Here is a 24,257-nt window from a genome sequence, read left to right as displayed (position 1 = left end):
TTGCCCCACCAGAATTGCAATGACTGCGGAATCATTCCACATTTTCCCGAGCCCGGAATGGAATGGGGACAACGCTTGGAGGAATGGAATAAGAATGGAATTAAGCGCCTTTTGCACGGAATGGAATAGGGATAGAATTACGTCTTTTTCCGAAAATAGAGCACGTTTTCGTCTACGTCCTGTTTTTCAAACTTCAAACATTAGTAAGTCAGAGCCTCGAAATTAACAATAAAGCAGTATTTTTAAAAGGGCTTGGCTAAATACAAGCACGGCACATTTTTAAGCAACGCGCCAGCTATAAACCGAGGCATAAGTTAGTGTACAAACAAATGCACTATCCCAGCAGATACAGAAGGGAGAAAAATTATTTCTGTTCGTTGGTTCCCAATGATACCCCCACACGAAAGTGGCGTATACTCTATTCACAGCCTAATCTTTATCTCACGAGCAGTTTAGTACCTGGCACACGTAAATACCCTTTGCGACAAGAAAGACATTGCATACCTGCGCACAGGCGAACACAGAAAGCTCTCCTCACCCAATCTATGCTTGCGAGGCACGCTCGACAAGAGTGCTGACGAGCAGTGCGGCCCAGCGTTCTGTATTCGATGCAAAAGCACAAGATGCCAGAGTGGTGCACTGTTCCAATTAATACCAGCAGATCTAGAGGGTTTTCTTCCCCATTAACCAAATCTTAGTTTTCTCCATATACCCGATCGCTCCAGACGCGTGGCAAAAACTGCTTAGCCTTCTTGAATACTACTTTTGTCAGTAGAAAAATACGCTATGTCATCATTTTAGCATGAGCACATTTAAGCTTAAACAATATTAAAACACTACCATTCGTTCAAACACGCTAACCATCCAAATACTATAGGTAGAGCGAGAAATGCCCCTATGGGAATTAGTAGGGTAGTTGTACTGCACGAGATAGCTCACCAAGCTACTATCCCTCGACCTTGGTAAACGTGTTTTGCAGTTCTTAATGCATCTGATGACATCAGCTTTATGGGGCGTTCATTCTTAACTCGATAAAACTATCAAGATGCCTTTCCTACGTTGAAGAATTGCAGGAATGGAATTGAGCTGCCCGGCCATCCCCAGTGTCCGAATGGGCTAAGTTTTTTTCATTCCGAGGAATTGAAAGGAATGGAATTGCGGCAAGTTCTGATTCCCCGGAATGGAATTGGAGTGGAAGGGAGGCGCCCATTCCGCAACACTGCTTCCCACCCACTGCAAAGTGCCCAGCCATAATACTTCATCATGTTCAGCCACAGCACAAAGTGCACATAATGCCTTCCAGATGTGTAGCGGGTACCACGATTCTCCGAAGAATGACGAAAAATGGCATAGTGGAAACTCCGCTACTTCAGAAAAATTATGATGATTTACGGCGTAGAGGGTACCTTACATGTGTACTTGTATTAGTTGCCCCAAGAGACTCTACAATGGGCTCTACAAGCCCGCTCTTCCAGCTTTCGCTGACTGTGCTGCGTATTCCGCACAGGCCTGGCTATCTTTCTATCAGAACAGCGGTCTCGCACATCAGAGAGTACACTCAATGACGTGCTGCTTCTGAGATCGTGCTCACTCCCTTGACACAAAGCGTTGAACCCACTAAAAAAATTCGTGTTTGTCTTTTGAGAAAATAAATACTTTGACTTTGACATTAGAACTGGTTTGTGCTAGTTTGTATGAATTCGTGGTACAGTTACTTCCACTCCTCTGAAGAACGTGTTTTACCCTTGTCCCCCTTTCTTAAGAGGAGGGCAAGTAACTACATCTACATCACAAATCCAATGTTTTTTATGATTACCTTTACTTGGAAATTTTTCATACAAAAGAAACCGTTACGAACCGTTACGGAACGTTTTTTTTTTTTTTTTCGGTCCGGAACAGAAACGGAACGGAACTTTTTCCGGTGGAACGAAACTAAAACCGAAACGAAAGACATTTCGTTCCGACACCCTGATTAGAATGGCCATCTATCATAGTCATGGGCTAATAGTAGCATCGCCTTAAGCTATTCTTTCGAAACAATGCTACCGTTAACGCTTCAGAGGTAAAAGGCTTATTTACTGAGAGAAAAAAATTAAGAATGAACTTACGCTATTTTTTCTTTACATGCCGCCACTTGATTGTGCACGATCTTGGCGGCGTCAGTACCCGCCTTTCAACATTGCATCTTTTCTGACTTATGGAAGCCGTCCATCACGAGAAGAGTGATATCTGTAGTTTCTTTTTTCTTTATATCTCCTTAAAATGGCCCTGCAACGGCAAATAAACATATGCTCAATCTCACAAGCTGGTTGCAGCAGGGTGGAAGCTACGAGGTGTAAACAAACCAGATGCTTGCGCAGCAAAACATAGTCCTGTTTGTAATTGCATTATAATTGGAGAAGGTGCTACGCACGTCACAGCAATACGTGATGCGCTAAGCAGGATTCGCATGTACGTCATGAGCATTTAATCATTGCATCACTAACTTCCGATAATTGTGATGACGAACCAACATGGCAGCGCCCATGCAGACGCGATCGCCCGCTTCGATCCGAACTCGCGCCTGCTACTTTCCCACGGCCCTGACAGCAATAAATAAACATTCTAAAAAGACAGGGCGTGCAAACACGGACACAATATGGAAGTCAGGACACCACAAACGCCGACTGACAACTGAAGAGACGCACAACGGCTGAAAAGAAAGAAGGCGCGAAAACTTATCTGCGCATGCCCATGCAACAGGCGAATCTATCAATCCGGCACGCGTGGCGGTCTACGTGGAAGATAACTGTTTAGGCATTTGATTTCATCTTTATGCAAGTTAATCGACGGTTGGCTCACGCATGCGCTACCACTATTCTCGATATGCCATGCTTCAATCATCAGGCGCGTTTCTTCATTTCTATGACGGTACAACACTGCGCATTCATCGAATTTTGGCGTGCACTTACAATCTCGACAATGCAAAGATAGATTAGAAGGTGAGCCTCCTGTTAGCGATCTCTTATGTTCCAACAATATCTGGTTAATGCATCGGCCCGTTTGTCCTACGTAGAAGCGGCCGCAGCTGAAAGGGACCTTATACACCACACTCGTACGGCAATCAGTGAATTTGTTGGTCTGTTTTACGAAACAAATATCGGTCCGCTTCTTGTCTTTTACTCGCTCATTCTTCCTCTGCACAGCGGCACAAATCTTTCCTAGCTTATTGGCAGCCGTGGAAACAACATTAACGCCGTATCTACTTCCTGCTTTCTTTAGCCTGTGAGATACGCAATGAATGTACGGTATACCTACGACACGTTTCTTCCTATCGCTTTCTGCAACCATGCTCGGACTTAACACAATAGACTTCTTTAAACGTTCAGCGACCGTGGCCACTGCATCACGAGGATACCCTACATCTAAAAGACGCGTAACCTGTGCGTTAAAGCTATCACTCATTTTGTGCTCACACAACTTGGTGAGGGCTGATTTAAGGTAAGACATGGCGATGCCGTTTTTTACAACCTTCGAGTGCTTCGACGAAAAATTTAACAGCGGTTTCGAAGATCTAGAATACTGCCAGCTCACGTGGTTCTGGAAATGTCTAGAAATTGTATTCCATTATTCTGAGGCACCTCTTTAGTAAAGCTCAGCCCACCTCCATTTAATTCAAATTTTTCGCTCACGGAAGTTACCACCTTTTCAAAGTCCTCACCACTACAAAAGATCAAGTAATCGTCCGCATAACGAAAAACCTTAATAACCGAATTACCTAAGGCGCCTTCCAAAAGATTGTCAATCTTGCTTAGGTATAAATCACTAAGAACCGGAGCAACCTTAGAACCAATACATATCCCTGATTTCTGCACATAAACGCCTTCCTTCCAACCTACAAGCGTCGACTTTAAATACATGGAAAGGATTTCTAGAAATGCCCGGTAGAAACACCACATTTATCGGTGAAAACCGTCTGGTGCGCTTGTTCGTTAATACATTCATTAACACAATTTAACAAGTCCTCATGCGGCAAAGAATAATACAGGTCTTCAATATCCATACTAAAAGCTTTACAACAGCCGGGGTTCTCCTCTGAGAGGAACTGAACTAGCGCCTGAGAATTGCTCGAAACGGGATCTCGTTCTTATGTGTTCTGGCTGAAAAAAAAAAACAATTCTAAAGTAAGTGATTTAGCCTTCTTGACATTACAAGCTATTCTCTCAAGATTATGTCTTAACAAAAGGTCGACAGCCCGTTGCCTAACTACCTATGGCTTAAGTTTTACCGTCCTAAAATTCTTTTCTGTGGCTGTTAATGCTTTTTCTGAGAATAAACTGTCCGGCATAATTACAAAATACCCTTCCTTATCTGAAATTACCGGCCTGAGTTTCTTCTCGACACAGTAATTAACCAAAGGCCGGATAGGATCAGAACAGTTGAGATGCATATTAGAACCCTTGATGCTAGCAACGCAGTCTGAAATGCAGTGGGAACGCTCTTCTTCAGGAACAAGTCTAGTGATTGTACGCGGCAAACTTAAAACGTCTATTGGTTTCAGGTTCGGCTTAAAACAGTATTTAGGACCTAAGGCTAGGGTTTTGCAGTGACTATCATCTAAGGCAGCTCCTCCAAGGACTAGCAAGTTATTTTGCGGTGAAACAGTAGAAATAGCCTTCCTCTTACATGGTTGAATTTCTCGAAGTTTTACCCTCCATATGAATTCCGCATGCTGGTTAGCTACCCTCATCCAGTCGGCGTACATCTGCTTCTGGCGGCGATCGTCACGCGAAGTCGAGCAACGGACCTTGAGGCATTCCTGGTAAAAGCTCACTTGACGCCATGATTCCGCAGTCAATATGGCATATATCCTCCTGGCATGACCGGTAGATGGTTGCAGAAAGCCGCACAAAAGTTGAACTTCAACGGGACAAACTCTATTCTTAGAAAACCATGAAAAAGTTCTAGCACGGACCAAGCAAATAGCAATTAAAGAAGCCAAAGAGGCAGGATTGTTCAGATAAGTAGGAGAACACGCAGAATGGCTCAGAATACTAGAAATGAAGCTTAGAATAACAGAGAGCTGAGCTAGTTGGTAAGTATTCATTCTAAAAAGACAGGGCGTGCAAACACGGACACAAGAAAGAAGTCAGGACACTACAAACGCCGACTAACAACTGAAGAGACGCACAACGGCTGAAAAGAAAGAAGGCACGAAAACTTATCTGCGCATGCCCATGCAACAGGCGAACCTATCAATCCGGCACGCGTGGAAGAAGCGGACCGATATTTGTTTCGTAAAACACACCAACAAATTCACTGATTGCCGTACGAGTGTGGTGTGTAAGGTCCCTTTCAGCTGCGGCCGCTTCTACGTAGGACAAACGGGCCGATGCATTAACCAGATATTGTTGGAACATAAGAGATCGCTAACAGGAGGCTCACCTTCTAATCTATCTTTGCATTGTCGAGATTGTAAGTGCACGCCAAAATTCGATGAATGCGCAGTGTTGTACCGTCATAGAAATGAAGAAACGCGCCTGATGATTGAAGCATGGCATATCGGGAATAGTGGTAGCGCATGCGTGAGCCAACCGTCGATTAACTTGCATAAAGATGAAATCAAATGCCTTAACAGTTATCTTCCACGTAGACCGCCACGCGTGCCGGATTGATAGGTTCGCCTGTTGCATGGGCATGCGCAGATAAGTTTTCGTGCCTTCTTTCTTTTCAGCCGTTGTGCGTCTCTTCAGTTGTTAGTCGGCGTTTGTGGTGTCCTGACTTCTTTCTTGTGTCCGTGTTTGCACGCCCTGTCTTTTTAGAATGAATACTTACCAACTAGCTCAGCTCTGTGTTATTCTAAAATAAATAAACGGTGGAATCTGCTATCGCTTTGTGCCATCTCACGCTGAGGACAAAGTATCAGGCACGTTTTGTCCTTATTATTGATATTAGCTGTTTGTTCAGTTATGCCTGCTAAGTCTTGTCGCCGAGAATTTGAAAATGAATCTTAAAACAGTGCAAAATAGACACGAATACATTGCTGTCGAAGCACCGGGACGCAAATATGACGCAAACACAAGCGTCGGTTTAGAACTTACGGGCCACACAGCTCTCGACGGCGACTTAATTTCGAGGCGCAAAGGACCAGCGTCGACGTGTGCTGCCATGTTATTCTTTTTTTTATTTTCGGCGCTACCGCTGCTGCCCAACGCCAACAGCGTTAGTTGCTACCACTTGTTCGTTTTACTCGCCCAACGCAGCGCCTCCCAACGCATGCCTTTTTTAGGGGCGAAGCTCCTTAAGGCGGCACCCGTTCGTCCCTCGTAGTCGTCGTCATCGTAGTAGTCCGTAACAAGTCTTACGCTTTGACCTCCAAGGTGGTGCCGGTGGGAGATTTCTCCTGTGCGTTGTTGAACAATAAAAAATTCGCAGCGTGCGCGTTAACTAAAAGCCGAATTCTTCTGTCTCTCATTCCCCATTAGCAGCCATTGGCATGTTCCAGTAGGAAACGTTAGTAGAAGTAGAAGTGTAAGTGTTAGCTAAAAGCCGACTTCTTCTGTCTCTCATTCCCATTAGCAGCCATTGTTTACCTCCAAGGTAGTGCCTGGTGAGATTTCTCCTGTGCGTGATTAAACAATAAAAATTTCGTTCAAAACGCCGTTGATTGATGAAATAAACCAACGAAAGACGCCAGATGTTTTGTAAAAGCAGAACGAAAGAACGCCAGATGTTTTTCTTAAAGTGTAGTAGTAGTAGTTGTATGTAGCCACCTCGCCCGATCGTCAACGGGCGAGGTGGACCGGCAACGGCGCGAGGACCCTGCCGTACGAGAGTTAAATCACACTAAAAGACATACTTTGCGGGCGATACACTCTAGTGAGCTTTCAACTTTTCGTCTTAATGTACATGATAAAGAAATTATTTCTACGAAAAACGCAAGGCACACCTTGAGCAATATATTTGGTTTTGGGACGCTAAATGGAACCATGAGGCGATGCGAAGCCGGAGCACTTGCACGATCGCGTTCCGTTGGCTTTCGTTGGGCATGCTACCGACCTCGCGTTGTGGAACGCGCGTCCTGTCTTCCCTCTAGCCTTGCCTTTAATTCGCACAGGGCGAGCGGGGAATGCGGTCGCTCTTGGCGCTCTTTCGCTCGGGAGCGGACTTCTTCCTTGCATTTCACCGATCACAAGTGATAATGAAGGGACCACGTAAACCAACAGTACAATAAAAGTTTGATGTTTAATATATACACGATGTTTCACATTCTTTATATTATGTACTGGGCGCATTTCACGGAAGAGTTTCACGGTTTACAGATGATTCCCTCCGTAGCTTCGCCCCACTCATCATCATTCACCCTGTGGATATGCTGTGATTTTTTTTTTTCGGCGCTGCCGTTTAACGCGTTCCGGCTACGGGGACGCCGAGCAGACGACGCGGCGCGGATGAATACATCGTGAGGTGTGCTCGCTCTTCCCATTGGCTGAACAGCCCCGTAGCTTCCACAGTGCTGCAACCAGCTCGTGAGATAGAGAGGAAAGAGATATAGAAAGACAGTACATAACACAGCACACACGCAGTCAGTCACAGTCCGCCACTGTTGCGTGGTACGCGACATTTCTGTCCCAGCCGCTTGTCCAAGTTCGTCTCTCTTAAAAACCTCAGCAGTGACGTCATCGCCTTCAAAGAACGGTCAAACTAAAGTACCACGCCACTTCGATCTCAACACCTTGCCGATTAGTTATACGGTCTGCAGCCACATTCAACCTGTGTTTAGCTGTGTTTGCTTTTCAAGCAAGCCTGGAAAAAGTATGCTACGCATATGTCGTAGAAAACTGCAACAAAAGCTTTAGAGCCATCTCATGACGAAGGGGAAACATAAGTCAGCTCCGCCGCAATGCAAAGGTATTATGCAGTGAAGCATATCAAAAATCGGCATAGTGTGGCTCCAGAAGAACACCTTTTTTCCCCCCGAGCATGGGTTTCACGGACACCCTGGGGTCCGCGGACCCCCACTTGAGAACCACTGGCTTACTTCGTGTACAAAACTGTTTCCTACGGCTTCCTAATGTACCCGCCACAATTTGTGCACACTTATGCGATGATTATTGCCTGAATTTTAGACCGAGTCGCTGCTACGCACTTCTAAACAAAGGCACGTGCTACTAGGCACTTCTAGTGCTAAATAACTACTAAAACAAAACAATAGAGGTGTAACCACATGTATGGTTGTTTGAGGTTTCTTATCTGAAACTGACTGGCAAGCACGTGCGATCACAATTAATTAAGCGTATTAATTTACTTGGTAGAGCCCTGGCCGTGGCAAGTAACAGCGCAAGAGATCTGCTCGCTGCTTGACAACACAAGACAGCGCAGCGCGAAAGCTTTCAAGTTTCGCGCGCTGAACGCTCTCGTTTGAAGCGTTACTAGTGGCGCTAGCAAAAATCAATCACATCCACTTAATTAAGCAACTTCTTCAATCAACCAAACAATGCACCAACAAAAATAAAAACAACTTATTGTATCATCCGCGTATAGTGCTTATCTGAACACTTTAACCCGACTTGAAATAGAATAGCTCGACTGGCGTTGATGATAGTGAATTTTTAATGAAGCTAGCGTCATCTGGCGCTGATTCATCCAGCTATTTTTGCGGCCTCGCCGCTACATTCGCGAAGTCGTCCTCGCCGCCTCCTGTTTTCCGGTCGCCACCCACGTGTTCCCGGTTTCCCGGTCCTTGCTGCGGTGCTGCATCACGGCATCGGAAGCTGCGCGTAGAGAACGCCGATTGGTATCAACTCTTGCCGGTGTCGTCAAGGCCACGAAACATGGGCGACCAAAAGCACCGATTCCTCATCCTCGGAGGTGGGTACTATGCAGCTGCGCTTGACCACGAACGCCCCTTCTGATTGTTCGTTCACCTTCAAAGAGCGCGTTCTTTGAGCGGTGTGTCATTTCCGCTGTCAAACGATGGAACACCGGTGACAGCTCCTTGGGGCACGTCTCCCATGGTGCACGCTTGTCTTCCCGCTTACCAAAACCGCCAACGCCCAGCCTGAATATCTGAGCACTTCACCAGTTATTTCGAGCGAGAAAAACTTTTATTCACGAGAGTTTTCCTTGTTTACGGGAACGGAAGCGCACCGTCACCGTCGATTCTGGGCTGTTTAGTTGTGCGAAGACAGTGCATATCAAAAAAAAAAGAAGAAAAAAAAGAAAGCAGGAGCTGCCATAATCATGAGCTATTACTCCTACCTGAGCAACTATTCCACATATATGAATCCATGCAGCGGCATTGCGACATTTTACAGCGTTTCGTAAAGGACGTGGTTGCCGTGTCAAAAGCAGCGTTGAAGTCCCCAGAAGCAGCTTTGAAGGTCGCCTTTCACAGCACTCTCCTCGTTTTTTTTTTGTTTTGTTTTTTTTTAATCCCCATTCTTTTCTCAGCGAGGTTAAAGTCTTGGCAAGCAGCTCAGTTCTTATCTTGTATTTCATTTTATAGCGAGGCTTTTAGGGTAGATTGGGGAATTATAGAGGATGGATTGGTTGTAATTTAGCGTAAATCTCGTACCGTAATTTTTTGCCAGTGCTTTTCAGCACTGGACCATAGCTATTTGTTTGAATATTGTGAGAAGTAAAATAACCACGCAATGGCTATCAATAAAATGACTACACACGTGCTGCCTGTGTCCTTCCTGTGCAGGGACTGGATTTGTAGGACGACACCTAGTTGACCATTTGCTCAAGAGCGATGTTGCCTCAAAGGTATGTAAATGCATTTAAATGCCACATACTGAAGTACAGTGCATTGCTGCTGTGCATTGTGTGTTGTAATTTACGAGTAACTCAAGTGTTATATCACTGAAACAACACTGTCAACGCATATGAAGTGGCAGTTGATCATTACATTGTTGAATAATTGAAGTGCCATCATGATAGTGTGAGCAATTGTTATTACATACCATTGTGGAGTCATTTGGCTAACTGTTTAGTTATCAATGCCACCTTGTACAAGAAGGTAGATGCACTTAAAAGACAACTACAACTGCTCACGCAATTGTTCGCTGTCATTAAAAAACAGAATGTGAAAATACGTGGTAAAAAGTGCTGGTTTGTTTAAGTACACATTTCAATGCCTTGCGTAAAAACATGTAGCAGGGCAGTACACATGCGGGGCTCAAGGTGGGAGGTTTGGTTCCTGGCTGCATTCTGAAAGATATGGAGTGCAGAGACATTGGTTTACTGTGTTTTGAGGGCATGCCTTGAAAGGAAGCTGTGGCCATTCTTGCACCCTGCACGAAAAGCGTCTTGCAACAAAGTTAGGTTGCATCATAGGCACTAGAAATGCACATTCAAATTCATGACAAAATGCGCAAAGTATAGTCTTTTGTACTTCTTGCAGTAAATTAAGTACTCTCGTGTAACACTAGGGAAGAAATTCTCGTATGTCTGCAGCAACTGTGGCAACATTCTAGGCAGTTCAATGAGTCTATAGTGTCCCAGTGATAAAACTGAGGCTGCGGGATCTGTTCTGAGATTTTGCATCCATCTTCTTTGAAATGCAAGAACATTTGTGTACTGTGCTTTTGATGTTTGCTGAAAATGAACTTGATGTTGCCAAAGTTACTCTGCAGTTTGTGCATTGCTTTGGGATTGGTTTGGTTCAGCCAATCAATTGAACTGTCCTTTTTTCTCGCTTTTGCATAAAATTCTCTCAGATCAGAGTTGTGGACAAGGTTCCTCCACAAATGGCATGGCTGAACAGTGCCCATAAGGTAAGCCTGATTTTTTAGTTTGTTCTTACCTTATTGAAACACATTCTTTACATCTTCACCAAGAAGGACTATCTGATTTCGTGCTTGCAGTGTAATTTATGAAAGCTACTACAAGTAAATAAAGCAGATAGCCCAAGTCTTTTGTTGAGATATGTTGTAGAATAACCATCCTACTATTGTTGATAATGCTTGTCACTGACGGTGCATGCACACAGTTTGCAGCTCATGCGTCAGTTGTATGAAGCGACAGTGCAAGAACTCCACCATGCATAAAATACGGCTAATAAACGTGTGGTATGCGTTCTTGCCTTGTTTTGGGGCAAGTTATCGTTCACGTGTAACCGCCCACAATTTTTACTCCACTTACCGTGTGTCGCAGCAGCTCCGAGCACTCACGGGCATCCTTTGTTCGGTTAACGAATCGGCATTAAAATGCTAATGATGCCTCCTTGCAGCCTTTCCCCCTGCTGTCTTTCGAGCTGTGCTCAAAGTTGCATCCTTTCGGAATGATGCCTGCCATGCTCTGCTGATCTCTTCAACGCCCATTTGTAACAGCATGGCCTTGAAATAGGGTAACACGGCCACATCGTTGCGCCACTACTAGTCTCCTCACCACCTATCTCGTAGGCTACGTTTGTATCTGCGTGAGTGGTGAGAATGACTGCACTGAGCTTAACGATGCAGACGAGAGTAACGTCATAGCCATCATGCGGCTCTGAATTTCGAAATCATTCTGTGAAATCTCGCGTTTGACGTGTAAAATTGCCACACATTTTTCTGTACTGTGAAGGGTCTGTTATGGCTCTTGTTCAGAAAACAGTATTCAGAAATTTGCTGAACCTTTCAACTGTGATGCCTCTCATAGCGACGAAGTGATGGGAAATTGTTGAAAAGGGAATGTCGCTGAAGTCAGACGTTTTGACAAGAGGACTTATCTTCTCCAAGGCAACAAAAAAAAGTTTTCTTGTCGAAACATTGCGTCCAGCGACATTCCCTGTTCAAGAATTTCTCAACACTTTCCCTGTTCAGCACATTCCCTGTTCGAGAATTTCTCTAGTCTCATAGCCATGAAACGTTAAACCACATCACACCTTCTCATGCACGGTGCACATTCGTGCTATCAACAGAGGTATGTAGCTGTAATCACCACATGTGCATGTGCCTTGCAGCTTTCTTTTCGTCTAAGCCTGTCCTAATCTGATGCTCACTGTTAAGTTGCATGTTTGCAAGTTGTATTGTTTCAGACATCTCAGAGCTGTAACACTGGAGCCTTTTACCTATGCTGCTGTTATATTGTGCACAGGCATTATATGAAAATCCAGCTGTGGAATTCAAGAGTGCGAATCTCATCAACCCAGGTGAGCATTGTTTAATGTGGCTCTGTTATCCTCAGTTCCAGTGTATGTATATCCTTTAATTAGAGCCATTAATCTTGAATGCACACAACCTTGAGGAAGAAACCAGGCAGCCTTTTTCCCCAGTTTGCTACAGTTAAGCTTTTGTCACAAGTACATGGGCTACGTTGGCTGCAACCAACATTATAACTAGTTCAGGCTTTGTAAAGGGCCAAGCAAACAAGCAGGGCCCTGAAATTACGTCGTGGTGATCGTATCTTCAATATATAAAACGACTGCGTAACTGAGGAACTTTTGTCATTTTAGACAGAAGCCTGTATGCCCTACCTTTTGAAACAGTTCTACCTCCAGCGACATGGTGACACAAAGATGCCCCTGTGTTAGATGCACTGACTGCAACGTTACTCTTTGTGTTGTGTGATGTGGATATGTCCTCCTTGCCGTTCTTCGTGTGTCATTCCTTGTGCAGTAAAACTTAATTCAGCACTAGTTAAGAAAGTCATATGATCTCGGCTTGCCGTCTGGTCCTGGCAAGCATATGTATTATTTGATGTCATCAGTGTCTATTTTACTAAGACACTCGCAGCCTGGTTAATTTGCTTCAGCAGGCAGTTATGTCTTGACTCTGTGAGAGCATTTGCTGCGTGCCTTCAGAACTGTGCAGTCATAATCTACGATCATGTCGATAGCAATCATAGTTTCGTCCACAGCACGTGCAGCGAGCGAGCAGCAGTTTTGTTTTGGCTTGATGCAGTGCACGTGTCGTGTCACAAACGTGACGAAAGCTGTTGAGAATGATGAGAAAGCCTACCATGTCCTGCGTGCTGCCATCAAACCTGCCAGCTACTACATTGCAATGGACGGGCAATCTGTTGGTGACTTGCTCGCTGGCGAAAAAAATAGTTGGAATGCATATGTGGCAGCGAAAAGCATGTGTCATATGAAAATGCTAGTCTTGCACGAAGGCCACACTGCAAAGGAAGTTGCAAGGCCCTTGGTAATGCAAGTGCTAATTAAGAGATGATAATTGCAAACACTGCACTGTTTGTTCAAAACCAGTACAAGGTTTGCAAATTGGTTTTGGTAAATAAAAGCATATCGATGTAGTAAGCATTCTTTTGTGTTCTTAGTGCCCTTGATGAATTGATGTTTGGTTAAGTAGTATATTATAACACGCTGTGAAATGTGAATTCACGAGGTTCCACATTAATGGCAGGTTTTCTCACTATTTCTGGTCTTGACAAAACACCTGCATCTAGTGTTACATGCTGCCTTTATTTCTGTTCTTTTCTGTTTTAGCTTCATTTTCATTTTATTTATATTGTCACGGGCGGAGAAGGGCAGCGAACGACGACGACGAAGTGCTGAGCGGAACGCGCTTGGACTGCGGCAGCGTTGTACGCTTTTGGCTGTCAAATATACCCTGCGTATATAGTTTCTTCCCCGTAACATCTTTGGTGGAGGTGCGGGGTACGACTCGCTATAACGCACCAGGAACTGGATCTTCGCAGCGGACGGCGCGTTGCAGCTGCCACAATGACGGACCAAGCGACCCAGTGCGAACAAGATCCGTCAGGCCCACAGCCGATCGTTGTGGTGCACCCCCGTGATCCTGGCACATTCAACGGCACAAGTGGCGTGGATGTCGACGACTGGCTGGCTCTGTATGAGCGCGTCAGCAGCAGCAACCACTGGGACCCAACGCTGATGCTGGCCAACATCCTCTTCTACTTGCGTGGCACTGCAAAACTCTGGTACGAGACTCATGAAGAAGAGTTGACAAGTTGGGAGGTCTGCAAGCAAAAATTACGCGATTTATTTGGGAAGCCTATCGAACGACAAGCAGCTGCAAAGAAAGAGCTCGCAACTCGTGTCCAGACTTCCACAGAGCCGTACATCGCGTACATCCAGGACGTGTTGGCTTTGTGCCGCAAGATAGACAAGGACATGCTGAAGAGGACAAGGTCGGACACATACTAAAGGGAGTTGCCGATGACGCCTTTAATTTTCTGCTGTGCAAGGATTGCTCGACTGTGGAGTCTGTCATTTCAGAATGTCGTCGCTTCGAACAGGCAAAAAGTAGGCGCATTATTCACCGCTTTGACCGTCTTCCCAACACGGTGGCTACGTCCTCCTGCGAAGATTTACCCACGCTACATCAACCACCAGCTCCGGAAAACGTCACCAGGATTGTCCGTCACGAACTAGAGGCTATGGCTCCTGTTATGTCCAATGACAACACTACCGGAAACAGTCTCGCTACTGTTTCCTTAATACAGGCCGTGGTGCGCCAAGAGATCGCGAATATGGGCATTTCACCAAACCTCCAAAGTGCTAATGCTACTCCCAACTCGACTTCTCCAGTCGTTGCTGCTGCTACTCCGACCCTCCCCTCCGCGCCGCGACGAAGCCCAGCCGAATGGCGTACACCTGACGATCGGCCCATATGTTTCACGTGCCATCGGATAGGACACATTCCTCGTAACAATATTTTGTTCTACATTTTTAATTTGCCGCTGGTATTTGGCACACATTTCATTCCATTAATTTTCTTTGTATGTCGTCCGTACCCTTCCGCAATGCTTTCGCAATTAAGGGTACATAAGATAAACAAACATTTTTAACGCTGAAGCTGTTCTTAGTTGACCCTTCGCCGTGAGCCATCGTAACGCTCAGCACAGCTCGGCAGTGTGGCAAGAGCGAAGCAAGTAGAGAGTGCTGTTGGTAGGGAGCGAGGCACACTGGTCACGTGGCCTTGCAGTGTGGCGAGAGGGAGGCTCGGTAGCAAGGGGAAAGGGTTGCACCTCGCCGAGATTGGCAAGAGAGAGGCTCGCTCGGAGGTGAAGGTCAGGAGTGTTGTTGTACGCTTGCTCGGACGGGGAGAGGGTTTGCATGCAACGACGCGTTGCCAAACTTCCTTGGCAAGGCGAGCATGTCGTGCACAGCAGCAGCGCTTGCAATGCTGCTTGCGTTCCAGTGCAGCCGTAATAGTGATGTGCGTTTTTGGGCGAGTGGCCATGTGGAATGGGCCACGGCCGCACTGGAACGCTACAGTAGCGTTCCAGCACGACCGTGAACGAGCATGTCATTGCCCCATAGCTTGAGGTAGGCCACCACCTTCAAGAATGCATTTTTTTTTAAAGAAATTATTTTTTTGAATTTGACATTTTCAAGCTCTTTGTTCAAGAATATTTAGCAAGAAGAATTATGTGGTTACACTGAGCCATTCGAAAATTATGTCCACTTTTCCAACCCTTCCAAGACGCATATGAAACTGAAACTGAGGGTGTCCGATTGCACAACACCTGCCATGTTGTCATAAATGTTTTTCCTCATACATATTACGTAATGCTAAGTTGTTTAAGTACATTCTAAAGCTTGTGGGGCATGATGTTTTCCATTTATTTTAAAATTTCCACTACACAACCGCGGTACTCTGTTGTGTAAGTTGCGCGCGTTTTCACTTGGCTGTCTACGCTTTTTCGTACACCACTTTGAGCTCTTGGACTTAATTCTGGCCTTTCAAGGAGAAAGTTATAGTACTCCATGAAATATGGCAAAGTGTAGGACAAAAAAAGAAGCATCAACACAAGTTATGGAATCAATATACCAAGCATGGACCCACTGTGACACACGGGGATGAGAGTCAGCCGAAGACTCAAAACGAGCTAGAAAAAAAAGTGCTTCAGCTTGCTCAAACGGAGAATGTGCCGCTTCGAATGAGGTTCCAAGCTATGATCCTGGCGAATTTCAGACGATTGAATGTTTCTTTACCATATGGACATTCGATTCAAATCTTTGAAGCCATTTTTCTCAAAACATGATTTTCTGCATCCTACACTTATGCAAACAGTGAAAACTTTCCTTCTGATAAATATTTTCACAGAAAATTTTGTATACTATTTCTTTATAGGTGGAACTCTGCATTCAAGCAAAATTATTGAAAACGAGCGGTAACTTTTTGTACTATGGCCAATTGTGTGCAAAACAAACCTGTAAAATATAAACTTTTTCATTCCTTTTACGATAACGCTCCTTAGCTTAGAAATGGGGTGATCGTGGAGGTTAGATGCACAGGACGGTGTCCTCACAACGTGCCTGCCAAGTCGCGTTTGTATCACACCAAACATTTTGTAGTTATGACTGTTGGCGCAACATGCATATTATGGCACATTTCGATTTCTATAAATTTCATTTTTTATATTTTTAGCAGTTTCATCGGTCTAAAGCTTAAATTTATCTAAGCCATACAAGCCAAAACCATAATTATAACTTTTGGGCTGAACCTGTAAAATTTTTTCTCGAAGGTGGTGACCTACCTTAACAGAGTGTCAAGTAAAGAGCAGTGATACAACACAGAAATACTTTAAAAGACTTGCGAAACATAGGAACACTTTGAAGGACTTGCAAAAAAAACATAGAAAGGCAATAGGTGGGTGAAGGGGGCCATCAACTTCACTGCTTCGACAGCTTTCGCGGAATGGAGCTGGCTGAATTTTTTTTTTTTTGCTAGCGTCGAAGCATGCAAAAAAAGTAATTTGATCACCGCACACTTGCGCATTGTGTTTGTAGCACCTACTCGTGTCTGTAAGGAAGGAAGGAAGGCCATATGTTCCTTTGTAAAAGGAAGTGATAGGCCCGGCATCCAGGCATCCACATCGGCGCAGCACAAACTGATAAGCGATATACCAGCCCCGAAAGGGGATCGAAGCACACTTGTCGGCTTCTATAAGATTGTTTGCAATATGTTCCTACAACGTCTCCTTTTACATGTCTATGGAGTGTGTGTTCTTTGCGAAAACAGTGCAGAGCACTGCACACCAGATGCATCAGTGTGCAGTGATGTGATGTTTTCACATTTCGTGGACTCCCTTCAGATACCGGAAATAATCACGTAAAACGTTATCGCAGAAGCAGCTTCAAGTATTATTCAGCACAGTTTTCAGAAAAACACTTGCAAATCACTAGAAGTACTTAAAATTTTGCAGACTGGAAGTTATTGGCTAATTGCACTTGAAAGAAAAATATACTGGTAAGAGAAATTATTACAGACAATGAGTCGCCTGAGGCGTGCATATGCTTCTTTAGAAAAGCTTTGTTCGAGTTGGCATGAAATGCTCAGTGTATTTGTCAACCATCACAGGAGAACTATTTGTCAATCGCTAGTTTGAATCACTAACAAGTGTCTTACTAACATGCATACCTCTGCAGGATGTAGATCTTAATAGAGAAAGTGTGGAATATATTGTCTGTGGATTAAAAGAACATGGCCACATGTGCAGCAAGAGCAAAAGGGTTGTTATATTGTCTGCCTTACCTACGGCTGCACTCGTATGTTTAGCACATTATCTTATAGCCAGCAAGCTTTCTCTAACCACTCACTTTTGTTGAGAAGTGAAATTCATACCATAGAAATGTTTTACCTCTTCATTTTTGGATAGTACTTTATCACTAACTAGTATTGCTTTGAACAAAGAACTGTTTCTTTAAATTAAGGTAATCTCACTCGCGCTCTCTCTCTGCCCAAGACGCTTGAGCATGGCATGCCATAGACTACAAAAGGGATTCACCTTTTACATTTTTCTAATCTTTCCAGCCTCGTGCAAAGCAGCATTTGAAGACCCAGAAGGGCCATACGATTTTGTGATCAACCTAGCAGCAGAGACAAAAATCAACTTGCCGGAGTGCGTAAGTAGTCAGTTTTAATTAAGTTGACATAGCTGATTAGACCCTTTTTGCGATAGTGAAGCTGACTTTTCTGCAATCCAGTTTACCACTGGTGGCATAAGGTACTTTTGTAAGCAGCACATAGTACGAGCTTAATTTGCATGTTCTATTATGATGTCAGTCCCAGCGTTTGCAGCTTGTATTTTGTTTTCATTTGAGCAGTTGTTGGGGGCCACCATTTGTTGGGCAAGTGTTAAATGCAAGAAAAACATGCTTGCGGAGTACAAAAAGGACATGGTAATCCCTCGGAAGATGATTTTTGTAAGTGCTCCATATTGCTAAACCTATGGACTATGCCTTACCATCTACTAAATGCAAATCAAACCAAGCCTGTGGTAATGGGAGCCTCCATTGTTTATATACCTAACTTTACTCAAATCGAGAATGTCCAATATTTTATGAATGGCAAATTATTTGAGTGTGACTGTCTCGGAAACAAGACAAGGCTATGCAAAAACCTGTTTTGCCATTCATTTTATTACAACACAGCGAATGGCCTCACTGCTATTGCAGGTTTTGGTTTGGAACAAGCACTTTTGCTGCTGCAGTCTTGGGGCAGAACATTAGTGTACCAACTCTGAGCCCTGACCCTCACCAAGGTGACCTCACTAGAGAGGGGGTGTCCCATCGTTGAATGCAACATTGAAGGTTGAATTCAATATAAGGGAGGCCTAAAAAAGTTCTCATGTACTCGACATTGGTTGTACATTAAAGGGAATGAAAGAGAAACATGAACTCAGTTCAGATTGATTAAGTATGCTTTGAAAACCATTTTTGTTAATTTCATGGCAAGCATTTAATTGTAAGAAGGGGAAGTCGGGGTGAAAGTAGAATTTTCTTAAATTTTGCGCTGGAGCACTAGCACTTCTTTCCATCACTGGCATCACAAATGTTGAGATTTTTTGCATTTACACCCTCACGACTCTAAACTTGCCAAGTTTAGTGTTTGGTTAATTAAGAATTGTAACATAGTTCATTTTGTTGGCATTTATACCCATGTACAAGATTCTTTTTTTTTTTCACACGAAAGTGTTTCATGCCGGGTTCCACCACGGCTCCACAAACCTAGAGTCACTGTATATGCTACCTTTAGGTAGCAGAGTAGCGCATAGGTCCGGCTAGCAACCACAGCTATGCGGTGAAGTCGCACTCCATTTTTGCAGGCGACATGCCTACCGCGTCGCCGATAAACATGTCTGGCGTGTTCAAGGCCGGTGATAAACATTGGCTGTCGATGACTAGTGTTAATTGAGTGAGCTGCAGCGGCGGCGTCGAGAAATACAAAAAATTGGCCCGAGCGTCAGCTTATCCGCAATGCATGGTTGCTAGCGGCGTTGGAAAACAGATGCGCAACTCTGCTACCTAAAGGTAGCATATACAGTAACTCTACACAAACCTATTTCTGTCACGGATATGACGTTCTCAAATATACACTAACAGATGCCAAAGAAAAAACTAGAAGAAAAGCTTCCGTTGCCGGGAGTCGAACCTATGACCCCTCGCTCCACAGCGCGTGGCGCGAAACCACTCAGCCACAGAGTGTACGTTCTTCAGCTCACTAATGGCGAGCTATTTATATACACCATTTACCGCAGGCGGTACTCGGAGCTCGCTGGCTTCAGCATGTTCTTATTATCACTAGCGAGCTGGCACAATGGGCGTGCTTTAAAGGTTGTCTCCCTGCGCGTTGCGATGCGAGCGCCCCTCTACAGGGGGTGTCCCTCGTGCATGCGCGCTTATCTCGTGATGGGGGTGGTTTGTACGTCTCGTGCTTTCAGCGCAAGCCCGTTAATGTTACAGAGAGTACGAAGCTCACTTCGCTCCCTGCAGCGGCCGCGTTTCCGAAAGGAGCACGCTGCTCACACACAAAGAAATAATTGTGAAAAGCTGTCAGTTCGCACTCGTCCTGTGTATGTTCTTTCCATGCGTCCTTTCTGTTTTAGAGCGCACTGCAAGTTTCGAGCTGCCTGCCATTCTTCGCGTGACATTACAATTTTGTTGCTATAGCATTCATTCCATGGCCCTTGTGGTGAAACAAAGCACAATAAACGCTCAACTACCCCTGTGAAGGCACGTTTCACTTTTGTGTTATACCGATTCCTATGAAAGGAGGATTAGTCATGTTTTTGTGCTTTTTTCTGGCTACAAATCCTCCCGACAGAGAGGCTAAACTATTTCTGGGTAATTTACTAATACAGACAAACCTTTTTTCTTGGTACCTTTGCTTTAAAGGGCCTCTCACCAGGTTTTAGCGTTGCAAATCAACAAGCGTGGTTGCAAATTAAGTTAATTACCCAGCGAGTCATGTCTGTAAAGTGCATGTGGCGAGAAAAAAAGAGCGAAATATTCAGACAGATTGTGATAGGTCACTTTAATCACTCGTCCAGTGCATAACACTTAGTGGCACAACTGGAAGTGCACATAAGTGAAATATTAAGGGGGCGGCCGGGTCTTTGGGACCGAAAAATCGCAAAGAAATCGGTTTTTTTCTAATGGCATTTTTGAATTCTGCGAGCATTTTTCCATCTGCCTGCCAATTTTCAGACTCGAGGAAGCGATAATTTACTTGTTATATCACTTCAAAGAAGACGCGCGAGCTCGATTTGCGCAGAATCCGACGAAAAACACCACTTATTTCGCGACGCGGAGCAGCCGTTTGACGAACGCCATAGCCGCGACCTTTGTCTCGTTTGAAAGAGCGTTTCTTTCGTCTACAAATTCCCGCTCATGCCTCTTCGCTCCGCTCATTGGTTGGAGAAAAAAAAGCAACCGAAAAGAAGCATAGTACGCGATGCTATTGGCTGTTACGCGCACGTGACCGCGAGCTGGCCATTTCATTGGCTGAGCGCGTCTTGCATCGTCTGCTTGGGGAGGCAACAGCGCGCAAACAACTTGTTGCGCCGCCATTTGCCTGTTCTTCGACCGCCGACCGGAGTTGCTAGCGTGCTCGCGACCCAAGTTGTTGCAATGCCTGGATCAGCGCGGAAGTTCCATTCACGGCATAAGTTTGGCAAAAAAAGAAAAAAGTCGCAAGCGAATAACTTCAAGGCGCGTTTGTTAGCGAGAAGTGTCGACGACGAACGAGATGGGTCGCCCGCCGCTGCTGCCGATGCAAGCCCGTCAGGCCCGCCAGCCTGCGATGCTCCTGATGCTCCTATAGACGACACATCGCTGGCAACGGAGCGCGCAGGAGAACATCGAGACTCTGCATCACCCAGCTCGTCCGCTGACAGCGAAGGATTCGCCGAGCCGCCCGAGGCAGCTAACGGAGAGTGAGGCCTAGCGGGCCTGACGGCCAGCGACGCTTCGCAAGGCAGCGTCCGCGTCCGCCGCGATGCAACCTTGCTAACGCAATCAGAGCTGCGGGAAAGGCAGACGAAAGCTGATTCGAGGCTACGCGACCTTGCATCAACGGCCGCGTCGAAAGAAAATTTGATTTTCTGAAAAACGACGCACCGGCCGGCGCTGCTCCCGCGGTGCCGAGCGAAGAGGCAAGTTTCATAATTGCCGATCTCGGCTGCATGGGTCCACTGTTGGATGCTATGAAATGTAAAGTCTGCAATGGCAGCGTCAGCATCTATAAACGGGACAGAGAGTACGGCCTTGCCGTAAAAATGTGTGCGCGCTGCGTGAACTGTGGTGACATCGCGCAAGCATGGAGCTCTCCGCGGGTGGATTGTGATCAAAAAGTGAAACCGTTCGCCATCAACATTCTCGCCACTCGAGCCATGCAGGCCACTGGGAACCGTCAAGCTGCAATGAACGATATCTTTTCGACTATGAACATTTCCCATCGCGGTCTCCACAAGAAAACGTGGCAAGGATACGCAAAGCGGAAATTGACGCCTGCAGCCAACCGCGCGGCCAAAAAAGTCACAGGCGAGTGCGCGAGTGCAGTTCGCGAGCTGTATAAGGAACTGCATATTGACAATTCCGACAATATTGCAGTTTCTTATGACGGCTCGTGGATGACGCGCGGGCACTCATCCCACATAGCCGTTGGGGCAGTGATCGAGCTCTTCACTGGGCTTGTGCTGGACTATGTAGTTCTGAGCAATTACTGTGCCGGATGTGAACTTGGACCGAAGGCAGTTCTGAGTTCTGAGAATGTGCAGCGAGCACTGAAGAAGCGCCACTACAGTGCTAAGCATCAGTCCGATTATGTTCCTGGTGGCTATTAGCATCTGCATTGAAAAATGTGCTCATTCTCATTGTGGTTTTTTGAATAAACTGTGTGTTTTTTGTTTTTCCATTTTTCTCAAAATGCAAATTTATGACTATGTTCAATCTTGAGGCCTCGATATCTCGGCAGCTAGGGCAGGCAGAACAATAATTCTTTTTGCAATGGAAACCTGTATGCGTATAGAATCCAAGTATGAGAATGGAATTTAGAGCCCATGCCTTTTTAATTAATTACTCATCAAAATTGTAATATGTTGCCAAGTGCTTTTTAGAATGTAAAGTTCATTCTGCTGTAAAATAGCTAAAAAAAGGCAAAAATAGAAAACTGCTTGCATCGTTTCAATCTTTAGTCATTAATATATGTTGCCATATCTTAAATGTCGCTTTTAATTAAGCAAATTTTTTTCTACTGAGGCCTTAAACAATGGGGGGTGAACTTAAGGTATCTCGGGAACGAGATGAGTTACAGGAAAAGTAATTACATATTTGAAATCAGCAAAAAAAACTGCACAAGTGTGCACAGTTTCATCAAGATCACTGAAGAAATAACAAAAAAATGTCTAAAATGAGTCTGCCCCCTTAAAAGACTGAAAAAAAGGTTGGGCTTGTCATCCAAACGTGACATGGTCTCTCGGCTCTTACATAATGCATGTATATACCGCAGAAAACAAATGGTGCTTGCGAACATTTGCCAAGGTAATTGGGGAGACTGTCTGCATTGGCAGTGAGGCTCACTTCCTGGCAGCATGGCAGTGGGGAATTGTAATTCCTCCTAACTGTTGAGATAATGAATGAATTTGGAATTTTTTTTTCTGTAAAGTGCTTCTGAGACAGCGCCATACAACTTGCAGTGTACTTTACTAGAATTTGCTGTGTGGCTGGGTGATCAGCCCCTTAAAGAATCCAAAGTTGACAAAACCAGAACCTCATCATAATCTACGTTTCTAATTATGCCTACATCATCTTTCATCACTTCCCTCATAGCTCGTGTTCTTTTTCAGGGTGTTTAATCCCATGAATCAAGTGATCTATCAATCGGTCAAGCCCTGCAAAGCCCTTTGTGCCGAAGCTTTCAATATTACGCGCATACCATAAAGTCACCAACTTATGATTTGCTATCGATGGGAACCTCCTGAAAATCCTATTAATCAAGAGTCTGAAATAATGGGTTCACCTGGAACAAGTGTCCTTGTTTCATAAGTGGCCAGGAAAGCTTGTCAACATATTTGTTGCAACCATGTGCACTAGCATGTGACCTTCTTTTGTCAATCTTTAACAGCATGAACATATGAAAGGCAGTCCGCCACGGTGGATCAGTCTGCTGACCCGAAGGTCGCCGGTTCGATGCCGGCCGTGGCGGTCGCATTTCAGTGGAGGCGAAATGGTAGAGGCCCATGTACTGTGCGATATGAGTGCACGTTAAAGAACACCAGATGGTCAAAATTTCCGGATCCCTCCAATATGGTGTCCCTCTGTTGGCACGCGTGAGCGACGCAGAGACGAGGCGTGTTGTTGAGAGTCTCGGTACCAACTAGTTTATTTCTCCGCCAACCGGTTTCCCTTCTCTCCCTCTCCGCGCCTCCTTCGTGCCTTTGTTACGGCGCAGAGGGAGAAAAAGGAATGTCGTTTCTCTATCCGCTGGCAGCGCCACGGCTGCACCGCGGCATATTTAGAGTTCACCACAGTACTCCCCCCCTAGTGAGAGCACGAGCGGAATGAAACGCCAGAGCGGCTACAGGTCGAGGCGATTTGGCGCACCTGTCCGTCTTCCACTGCGTGTGTGGTAACTGTTGTTGTCCGTCGCTGTCTTTGGTGTGGGATGTGGCGCTGTTCTGCAGGTTTCAGGCGGAAGCGTGGGTGTTGCTGTCGTGGACCGGTTGGTCTCCACATGTGCCGGCTTAACTCTGTCCAATGACACCACTTCTTGGCGGCCGCGCCTTTCGATGGTAATCGTCTTTCTCCCATGGCAGAGAACTCTGAAAGGTCCATCGTACGGTGCTTGTAGGGATTTTCTTACTACTTCGTTACGCAAAAAGACATGGCTACAAGACTCAAGTTCGCTGCTGACATATATGCTTCTTTCTGTGGGCTGTCGTGGAGGTGTGGGTCGGAGTTTCGCCATGATGTGACGTAGGCGAGATGCGTAGTCACCAGCAGGAATGTGGGCTTGTTGTTGGTCAGGCGCAAAGAACTCGCCAGCAGAACGCAGGGTTGTGCCGTAGACAAGTTTCTG

The 24,257-nt window shown here is 45.3% G+C and overlaps 1 protein-coding gene across 1 annotated transcript in view; it reads left to right on the top strand.

The window, feature by feature from the left end:
* Positions 1-8,649: 8,649 nt before the first annotated feature.
* Positions 8,650-24,257, top strand: part of LOC119394366 (dTDP-glucose 4,6-dehydratase) — a gene marked incomplete in the record, with an annotated part of 46,587 nt that continues 30,979 nt past the window's right edge. The window contains 5 exon segments of the mRNA XM_037661666.2: positions 8,650-8,850; positions 9,689-9,750; positions 10,704-10,760; positions 12,064-12,118; positions 17,712-17,803. Of these exon segments, the coding sequence (XP_037517594.1) occupies positions 8,814-8,850; positions 9,689-9,750; positions 10,704-10,760; positions 12,064-12,118; positions 17,712-17,803 (303 nt within the window).

The sequence above is a fragment of the Rhipicephalus sanguineus genome, chromosome 5 (assembly GCF_013339695.2).
Source record: "Rhipicephalus sanguineus isolate Rsan-2018 chromosome 5, BIME_Rsan_1.4, whole genome shotgun sequence".
Taxonomy (NCBI): Eukaryota; Metazoa; Arthropoda; class Arachnida; order Ixodida; family Ixodidae; genus Rhipicephalus; species Rhipicephalus sanguineus.
The sequence above is the reverse complement of the archived record's forward strand: the minus strand, read 5'-3'. Positions and strand labels throughout refer to the sequence as shown.